The sequence below is a fragment of the Scylla paramamosain genome, chromosome 33 (genome assembly GCF_035594125.1).
Source record: "Scylla paramamosain isolate STU-SP2022 chromosome 33, ASM3559412v1, whole genome shotgun sequence".
In the NCBI taxonomy this organism is placed as follows: Eukaryota; Metazoa; Arthropoda; class Malacostraca; order Decapoda; family Portunidae; genus Scylla; species Scylla paramamosain.
Window position 1 is genome coordinate 14,942,368 of NC_087183.1, and position 10,000 is coordinate 14,952,367.

Here is a 10,000-nt window from a genome sequence, read left to right on the forward strand (position 1 = left end):
CAAGTAGACAAAAAAAAAGGAAAGAAAATGGCTGATAGTTTTATTTCCTGCTTGAAAACAAATGAATGAATAGATAAATGATAAATAAACGCCTAAATTAAAGGAAAGGAAATGAAGAATAATTACCTGCTTTATTTAATCTCTCTCTCCCTCTCTTTACCTTTCGTTTTTTTTTATACATTTATTGTTATTATTATTATTATTTATTATTATTATTATTATTACCCATTATTTTTTATCTCTTTTAATTCTCGTAATGTGACAAATATTTATTACTTACGTCCTTATCGTGTTTTCATCTTTATTTTTTTCATTAGTCACGTGTGTGTGTGTGTGTGTGTGTGTGTGTGTGTGTGTGTGTGTGTGTGTGTGTGTGTGTGTGTGTGTGTGTGTGTGTGTGTGTGTGTGTGTGTGTGTGTGTGTGTCTGTGTGTGTGTGCATTTGCTTCTTTCAAGTAATCTTCATCTCTCCTTCTCCATCTTCCTTCTTTTCTTTAATATTCCTTATCGTTTACTGTTATCGTTTATTTTTGCTGTTAATTGTCGGCTATTGTTTTCATTATCAGAGTTCATTGTTTTCTTCCTTTTCTTCCTCCTCCTCCTCCTCCTCCTCCTCCTTCTCCTCTCCTTGTAATCTTCCGCCTCATTACCAGCATCTCCTAAGTCCTCCTCCTCCTCCTCCTCCTCCTCCTCCTCCTCCTCGTTTCTTCCTTCTTCCTCACGTTCTCATGCGCTTCATCATCACTATCACATTTCTTTCGTGTTTATCTCTTCCTTCTCTTCATCCTCCCCCTCCTTCTCCTCTTCGTCTTCTTCGTCCTCGTCGTGAAGGAATGTTTAGGGTAAAGGTTGACCTTGGAAATTTGTGCGTGTTAGTGAGTGGGAGAAGAGAAGAAGCAAGCAAGGAAGGAAGGAAGGAAGGAGAGATGAAGGATGGAAAGAGGGGTAGGCTAGTTAAAGAGAAGGAAGGAGCAAGGATGGAATGAAAATATGTACTCGTATATGTAAATCAGGAAGAGGAGGAGGAGGAGGAGGAGGTTGTGATGGTGGTGAAGAAGGAAGAGGAGGTGGAGAAATAGGCTAAAAAGTAGAAAGTAAAAAGGGAGGCAGTAAAATAGTAGAGAGAGAGAGAGAGAGAGAGAGAGAGAGAGAGAGAGAGAGAGAGAGAGAGAGAGAGAGAGAGAGAGAGAGAGAGAGAGAGAGAGAGAGAGGATAGTTTCAGCTTGCAATACGATCAGTGAAATATTGGGGAGGAAGAAGAAGAAGAAGAAGAAGAAGAAGAAGAAGAAGAAGAAGAAGAAGAAGAGGAGGAGGAGGAGGAGGAGGAGGAGGAGGAGGAAGAAGAAGAGGGAACAGCAGTTTCTAAAAGGAAAGAAAAGAAAAGAAAAAAATAACGGAAAGCTGAGAGAGAGAGAGAGAGAGAGAGAGAGAGAGAGAGAGAGAGAGAGAGAGAGAGAGAGAGAGAGAGAGAGAGAGAGGCCTTGTCATAGTAGCCATTATCTGAAGGACATGATGGTGATTTTAACGGGCCTGGGGTGGGCGGGGCGGGGCGGGGCGGGGCTGAGAAAAAGGGGGTGGGGGAGGGGCGAGTGGGGGGAAGAGGGCCGTGCTATTTACCAGTGAAATTTAGACTCCAGTAAAGCTCCTGATACTAACTTTAATCTCTCTCTCTCTCTCTCTCTCTCTCTCTCTCTCTCTCTCTCTCTCTCTCTCTCTCTCTCTCTCTCTCTCTCTCTCTCTCTAGTCAAGTCATTAATTCAATTCCTACTTTCTTCTCTCCATCTCATTTTCTCCTCCCGGCGCCTCCTCCTCCTCCTCCTCCTCCTCCTCCTCCTCCTCCTCCTTCCATCTCTCCGTTTTGTCTTTCCTCCAGTCACGCCTTCTCTATTTCTTTCTCCTAGCTAAATCTCTCTCCTTCCTTCCTCCTCATCCTCCTCCTCCTCCTCCTCTTCCTCCTCCTCCTCCTCCTCCTCCTCCTCCTCCTCCTCTTCCATCTCACTTTATTATAGAAGCTGGTTCACTTTTTATACACACACACACACGCACACACACACTCTCTCTCTCTCTCTCTCTCTCTCTCTCTCTCTCTCTCTCTCTCTCTGCAATGTAATTAGTGATCCCATGGTCATTCTGGTCAATATTGGATTAGGTCTTCGAGGGAGAGGCACTGCAGGAGGAGGAGGAGGGCCCGTGTGACGCGTTTCTATTTGGGATCAGTGATGCTGTCTTTGAATTGTATTTTTTCGTCTTTTCCCTTCATTTATTTGCCTTTATTTACACGATACACCTTTATTTGAACAGTTTCAAGCACATGTACCTCTCCGTGCAGTTAATTTCTTTCGCTGGAATAATGTACATGCATTTTAAAACCCTACAGCTGTGCAGATTCAACATAATACGCGGACATTGTCATATATCTTAGTCCACGATGTAATGAATGCTGTACGTGAATGAAAGAAAACATGCACCGGATTTTAAGTGGGGGAACTATGCTAAATATCGCCTGCATTGCCTTGTGGTTACTCTGGGGGTTGGGGGGTGTGCAGCTGGCGCCGCACCTCACTGGAATCCCAAGGGCGCGCGTAGGATGTTCCCTAGGGGTGTTTGATGATGGTGCTGGTGGTGGTGGTGATGATGATGATGGTTATGGTGGTGGTTTTCTCATTCTGGATTGTTTGTGTCTCTGTTTGTGTGTCGGTGGAAAGATGATGGGTTTGTTGTTGCTGTAGGTGGTGGTGGTGGTGGTGGTGGTAGGAGGATGATGAGGAGGAGAACGAAATCTTGTGTAATAGCTTTTTTTTTTTTTTTTTTCATAAGCGAAAAGGGGGCTGAAAAAATCAATCAAAACTCAATAGATAAAAAAGTAAATAAATAAATAAATGAAAACCATCTGAACTGCTACTCATCGGAAAATAAATAAATCAATAAATAAAAGCAAACAGCAAACTTATTTCACAGACAAGCGAGTCTGGTATGGTAACAGTGGCGGGGGGAGGGAGAGTGGGGGTCTGAGGGAGGTTCGCGCGCTTCGCTTCCTAAAGCGCAGCGCTGATCACGTGGCCAGGGAGTGATGCCTCTGCCATAAACCCCGCCAGCGCACAGGACTCACACCTCGTAAAGCAAGCACGGCCTCCCTGCTGCTGTTTCAGAGGCAGTGGAGTGATAAACGACGCGCCATAATGAGAATACAACCCTCTTTATTCTGTTTATGAGGTGAACAACACAAGCTGGTAATTTTTGCCTGCGTTTGCTTTTATAATCTTCCTTTATTGGTGTTTCTAGGGAAAGTGAAGAGGTGTACAATGCGTCATAAGAAGATTCAACTCTCTCTGTATTCCGTCTTTCATATTTTTTGCATGCCGTCTTTACAGTCTCTATTGATCGGCGTTTCTGAGGCTGTGAAGTAATAATATAATCCATATTCAATCCTCTTTATTAGGTTTGCTAGATGAACAGCGCTTTGAACACCACAAACTGAGAATTTTTACTTGCATTTCTTACAGTCTCCCTTTATCGGTGTTTCTGGAACAGTGAAGTTAATGTGATCCCACGCCATAAAGAGATGAAAGAGATCCAACCCTCCTTATTAAGTTTATGAGATGAAGAACGCCGCTTCCAACACCGCAAGCTCATTTTTGCATGCTCTCCTTACAGTCTCCCTTTATTAGCGCTTCTGAGGTAGCAAAGCAATATATAAAGAAAACAAAGGAAGTTACAAGAAGCCATCAGACCTGCACTTGGCAATCCCTATCGAAAGCATGCCCACATATTTCTACCTTTCATTCCCAACCATTTAATTAGTGATTCGGCGTCAAAAACCTGATTACTGAGTCTATTCCACTCATGCACCGATATTTCAAAACCCGTTTCTTCATATCTGGTTCTTGAAATGCTGCTTTTTCGATCTCAAACCCGTTATTTCTTCCCCTTTCGTGATTACTGACACTTAGGAATTTGTTTATGTTCACTCTTGTTAAATCCATATACAATTAAAGACTTCCCTCAACACAACGCAATTTAATCTTCCTATGAGATGGACAACACCGCCTCCAACACCACATAATGTTGTATATTCTGAAACACTTCCGCGCCGCACCCTGCCTACTTTCAAAAGGGTCTACTATCTATTATAATTGAAGTTACACGGATTTTAGGAGTGTTTGCGCATTTGTAGTGACAGGTTAACAAGATTTCTACATTGTTAACAGGGAAAACACTCTTGAGAACCCTGTTAATCATCTCTGGCGTTGGGAAATAGTCGCATTGAGAGAGAGAGAGAGAGAGAGAGAGAGAGAGAGAGAGAGAGAGAGAGAGAGAGAGAGAGAGAGAGAGAGCAAAGCGTTTCTGATTATCTGCTAATATTGCATACGTCACTCACTTAACTGTTCCTCTTTTTTCCAGTATACAGCGGATCAGCAGATATACATTACACGTCACAATAAACTCATTACACGCCTCCCCCACTTCCTTATTCGCCCCAGTGTGTTGCGGGACTTTTCAAATGTCCATTACAGTAAATAATAAATAATCACTGTAACCTTGACTCTGACCTGCCCTAATATGGACGATGGCAATCAAAGAGTGAAAAAATAATGAAATATTTCGTGTGTCAGAGAAAGAGAGAGAGAGAGGTGGGGGAAAACAGGTGATAGGGTGCTATGTAAGGTAAGGGGAAGGGGAATGGGGAATGGGGAAGGGGTGACCTAATAAGGGTGGTTCCGGAGGTAAGTGGGAAACCCCGGAAGGATGTTGAAGGGGGAAGGGGAGAGGGGAGGTGAAGGGGGAAGGTTCAAGGGGAGGGGGTGTAAGAGAGAGGGAATGAGGAGTGTTTAATTAAGTGAATGTGTTTCATGTGTCTGTGAGTGCGAAATTGCACTCTCTCTCTCTCTCTCTCTCTCTCTCTCTCTCTCTCTCTCTCTCTCTCTCTCTCTCTCTCTCTCTCTCTCTCTCTCTCTCAAAGACATCCTGCACTCATCAAATATCCATCTTCGTCAATATCATATCTAACACGTTTCTTGGAGCTTTATCACACACACACACACACACACACACACACACACACACACACACACACACACACACACACACACTCACGGCAGGCTATTGTGACGACTGCCTATTAATGTACACGCGACTGCCAGCTGTGTCCAGTTTAAAAGTTGTGATGTGACGGACAACCCCGCTAATTTTGGCAGTGACCAAGAGGACGCCGCGGGAGTGAGCTGGGAGAGTTTCGGACCCGGAGCGTTTGGTGTTTTTGGGACAGTCCGAATTAGCGGGTGTTCGGTTAAAGAGGAGTTCGGGTAAATGGTGGTACGGTGTTTTTAACCTGGTGTTCGAGTTTAGAGGAGTTCGGATTAATGGTTGTGTGTTAGACTGATTTTTTTTTTACTGTTCGGATTAGCGGGGATCCAGAACATTAAAGAGAGATAATAGAAGAAAAGAAATGTGATAAAGATTAGATTGATAAAAGATACGAATTTCCTGTATCAAATTGTAAAGAAAAAAGAATAAGCTGAAAATTGGGGGAAAAAAAAAGATAAGAAAATAAAGTAGGTAAAATAGACGATGGACAAAAACAGCAGTAACAAATAATAGTAAAATAATAATAATAACAACAACCAAAAGACAGAGACAGAGAGAGAGAGAGAGAAGAAAAAATAAAAAAAGAAAATTAGATGAAAACAAACTACCATTGCTTGAAAAACACACACAAAAAATAACAGGAGGAAAAAGGAAAAAAAAGTAGAGGAAGATTAGAAGAAAATAAACTACCATTACTGAAAAAAAAATAACGAAAAAGAAAGAAAAAAAAATCTGCCAACATGACGAACCACTACCGTCTCAGCTTGCGTTCAGAGTGCTGGGTGGCAGACTCTGATCTTCCCTCTCCTTTGCCTGCTAATGTTGACCCTTTTGAGTTCGAGATCCAACAGGTGAGAGAAACCTTCCTTTTCCAACCTTATCCTAATCTTATCCTATCTTTATCCCCTTTACTGTTAGCATTCTTTCATCTCCTTTATCTCATCTTTCATTGGTCTTCCTTTCACCTGTATTTTTGTCCTTTTCCTAACATTTCACCTTCATTAACTTTCCTTGCAACTTATGTTAACTCTAACTTATCTTTATTCTTTTTATTTTGAGTTTTCTTTCATTTCTTTTCTTTGTCTCATCTTTCATTGGTTTTTCTTTCACTTGTATTTTTGTCTCTTTCCTCACCTTTCAATCTCATTAGCCTTCATTTCACCCTTTTCATCATAATGCTATCCTATCTTTATTCTCTTTATTCCTAGCATTTTTTCACTTTTATATCATACTTATTGCATCATTATCATATTTGCATCTCCTTTATCCCCAGCATTTATTTATTTCCCTTGCATGTTACCTTTCTAACTCTTCTCTTCATCTATTTTTTATATATTTTTTTATCGTCGTACACTTTTATCTGTTCCCTTCTTTATTCCGTCTCATCCTCATCACTACATCTTTTCAACACGTTTATTTCCTCTTGTCCAGTCATTAATTATCAGGTTTACTACAATTTATTACCAGTCTAAAATCACAAGTAAGTTAAACACAATGACAAAATTTATCAGAGACCTCAGTACATTCTGAATTAACCTACTACCTTCTACCTTGCTCATTGCCTGAAGTCACCTGCCTGTTACTGTTATAACATTTAATGACCTTCTATTGCCTTTAGTCTAGAATCACACATAACCTTAACACAATGACAAGATCTTCCTGAACACCCCAATATATTCTGAATTAACCGACCTGCCACCTTGGTCATTACCTTGCCTTACCTGGCCGTCACTACATACCTATGAGAGTTCACCTGGACTTCAAATAATTCGCGTATCTTGCCAAACTGCTTTTTCCCCCTCTCCATCTCACCTGATTAGGCCAAAGGTAACCCCATCCACTAGCCTACCTGTCTCCTACTACCTGACTAATATTGGGGTGCGTCATTCCTACCTGTTCATCATTTTAGTTCATCCGGCGAAACTTCGGAAGTGAGAAACAAGAGAAAATGATAAAGGGCGGAATAGATCGATAATAAGGGAGGAGGTATAAAAAAAGATGAGGGGGGGGTAGCGAAAAAAGTAGTTTGAACAGGTATACGTAGGTGGAAGAGGAAGAGGAGGAGGAGGAGAAGGAGAAGGAGGAGGTGGAGGAGGAGGAAGAAGAAGGAAAAAAAGCGTACGTGAAGAGGAAGATGTAGTAAGGACGGAGAGGGAAGTAGATAAATAGTATTAGAATCAGGAAGAGGAAGAAAGAGAGGAAGAGAGAGAGAGAGAGAGAGAGAGAGAGAGAGAGAGAGAGAGAGAGAGAGAGAGAGAGAGAGAGAGAGAGAGAGAGAGAGAATATACTCCGGAAATAAATACAATTCACGTTATCTTTTGAGTCACTATGAGAGATAAGTTTTTATTAACCATTTTTTACACCCTCCTCCTCCTCCTCCTCCTCCTCCTCCTCCTCCTCCTCCTCCTCCTCCTCCTCCTCCTCCTCCTCCTCCTCCTCTTCATTTTTTACTACTATAATTCCTATGACTATCAGTAAGTAAGGTATTAATGTACAGTCTCTCTCTCTCTCTCTCTCTCTCTCTCTCTCTCTCTCTCTCTCTCTCTCTCTCTCTCTCTCTCTCTCTCTCTCTCTCTCTCTCTCTCTCTCTCTCTCTCTCTCTCTCTCTCTCTCAGCCTCATCTTAGTTTGTTATTAATGTGAAGCAAGAGTTTTCAGGTGTATATTGTGCTTACCTGTGTTTAATTAATCTGTTCACCTTTGACTTTTATTGCCTCTAATAGCTTGTCTTTTTTTATAAGTTCTTGTTTTTAAGTTTCCGTAGTTTTTCTTTTTCTTTTTTTTTTTGTATTAAATTTGTTTTCTTGTTTCCTTCCTTAATTTGAAATGTTTCGTGTTTATTTTTTGTGTATTTTTTTTTCTTTTTATAGATTTTCGATTTAATGTTCCGTATTTATGTTCATGTTTTATTGATCTTTTTATTTATTTATTTTTTTTTTGTAATTTTTGTAGGGCTTCATTTAATTTTTCCTTCGTTTTTTGTAGATGAAAAGAAAAATTATGCTATTGTTGGAAAGGAAAGGCTTTTTAGGTGTGGGGTTTTTTTTTGTGTGTCTACATCCGTTTGTGTGTGTGTGTGTGTGTGTGTGTGTGTGTGTGTGTGTGTGTGTGTGTGTGTGTGTGTGTGTGTGTGTGTTGGAATGCATACAATAGTGTTATGTGTTTTGTTGTGCTTGAAAAATGCAAAGGACACCTGTATGAAGTGTGTGTGTGTGTGTGTGTGTGTGTGTGTGTGTGTGTTTGTATGTGTATGTGCGTGTGTGTGTGCCGCGCTGTCACGACGAATGTTAATCTGTGGCAGAATCAGCTTCTTGTCCTCAGCTTCAAGTGATTGGCTTATCAGCGCGTCGAGAGAGAGAGAGAGAGAGAGAGAGAGAGAGAGAGAGAGAGAGAGAGAGAGAGAGAGAGAGAGAGAGAGAGAGAGAGAGAGAGAGGCAGTATAATATCATACATAATAGTTTTTCTCATGGACAATACTTTCTCTCTCTCTCTCTCTCTCTCTCTCTCTCTCTCTCTCTCTCTCTCTCTCTCTCTCTCTCTCTCTCTCTCTCTCTCTCCTCTCCTCTCCCCTCCCCTCCCCTTCCCTCCCCTCCTTCTCTCCTCCTCTCCCTTCCCTTCTGCCCTCTTCACCCCTCTCCACCCCTCCTTCCTTCTACTCTTCCCTCCTTCACCCCTCCCTCCCTCCACCCCCAATCCTCCCTCCACCCCCTCATCCTCCCTTCTCAACAACCCCGGATATTACTCACAGTTAAAAATCGCTATGGAGTTTTGCTAGCCTGTGCTTGTATCCAATCCTCCCCCCGCTCTCCCTCTCTGCCCCCTCCTCCCTCCTAATCCAACCCCCTCCCCCTTCCGGCAAGATAACGTGTGTGTGTAACAAGCCGCTGATAAGAGTGAGGTGGGGGCGTGACGTCAGAGTGAATGTGATGCATTGAGTGAGAGATTAAGTTATGAGGCGGAAGGAAAATTGAAGTTGGTAAGAAAGAAGGCGAGGAGGAAGACAGAGACATACACACACACACACACACACACACACACACACACACACACACACTCGCAGAAGGAGCAGGAGAGGATGGAGATCAGTGTAAAATGTCAGGAGGAAACTCTCTCTATATATATTATTATGTTTTATAGTGTAGTGAAGGATGGATGCCTGAGGAGAAGAAAGAATTAAGGATGTGGGGATAGAAGGAAGAGGGAAGAAGGAAGGGAACTAAGAAGAAGAGAGTTGTAAAGGATACCAGGGGAACTAAATATAACCACGTTTTGTAGTATATGCAAGGAAGGATAAGGGGAAAGAAAGAATTAGAGGAGATAGAGGAAGAGCGGGAATAAAACATAATTACAAAAAAACAGGAAAAAAAGAATAACGCGTCATATAAAATTTTTTTGTAAGAATGAAAGGAAACTAGAAAATATGGACGAGAAGGAGAAGAGAAGGAGGAGATAGAGGAAGAAGAGGAGAATGAGAAGAATCACAAATAATATCAGGAAAAAAAAGGAGAATAACGTTATAAAAAGATTATGTAGTAAAAGAAAAATATGAAAGATAGACGAGAGGGAAGAAGTGGAGAATCAAGAGGAGGAGGAGGAGGAGGAGGAGGAGGAGGAGGAGGAGGAGGACACCTTGAACACAGATGTTTACAAACAATTCTAACCACAGACATAACGAGGTATCACAACACCCCCATCCCCCCACAACCCCTTTCCCCTCCCAACATTCCCCTCACTTACCCCCTTCTTACTTTTCCCTCTCCCTCATATCCTCCTGTCCCTCTCTCTATCTCTTCCTCCTTTCTCCCCTTCCTCGTTTCTAGTTTCTCTTCCTCTTCCTCCCTCCCTCCCTCCGCCACTTCACAGCGTCTCATCAAAAAAAAATTGCAGGTGAGATAGATAGAACCTTTAGTCGTAAAT

General features: G+C 41.9%; 1 protein-coding gene across 3 annotated transcripts in view; it reads left to right on the forward strand.

Moving 5' to 3' along the window:
* Positions 1-10,000, forward strand: part of LOC135089758 (chloride channel protein 2-like) — a 112,475-nt gene that overhangs the window by 58,686 nt on the left and 43,789 nt on the right. Inside the window, exon 1 of one of the 3 annotated variants that reach the window (XM_063985760.1) lies at positions 5,760-5,935. The exons of the other annotated variants lie outside the window; for them this stretch is intronic. Coding sequence (XP_063841830.1) covers positions 5,825-5,935 — 111 coding nt within the window. The 5' untranslated portion in view covers positions 5,760-5,824. Of the gene's footprint in view, positions 1-5,759; positions 5,936-10,000 lie in introns of those variants that run through there. 3 annotated transcript variants of the gene reach the window in all.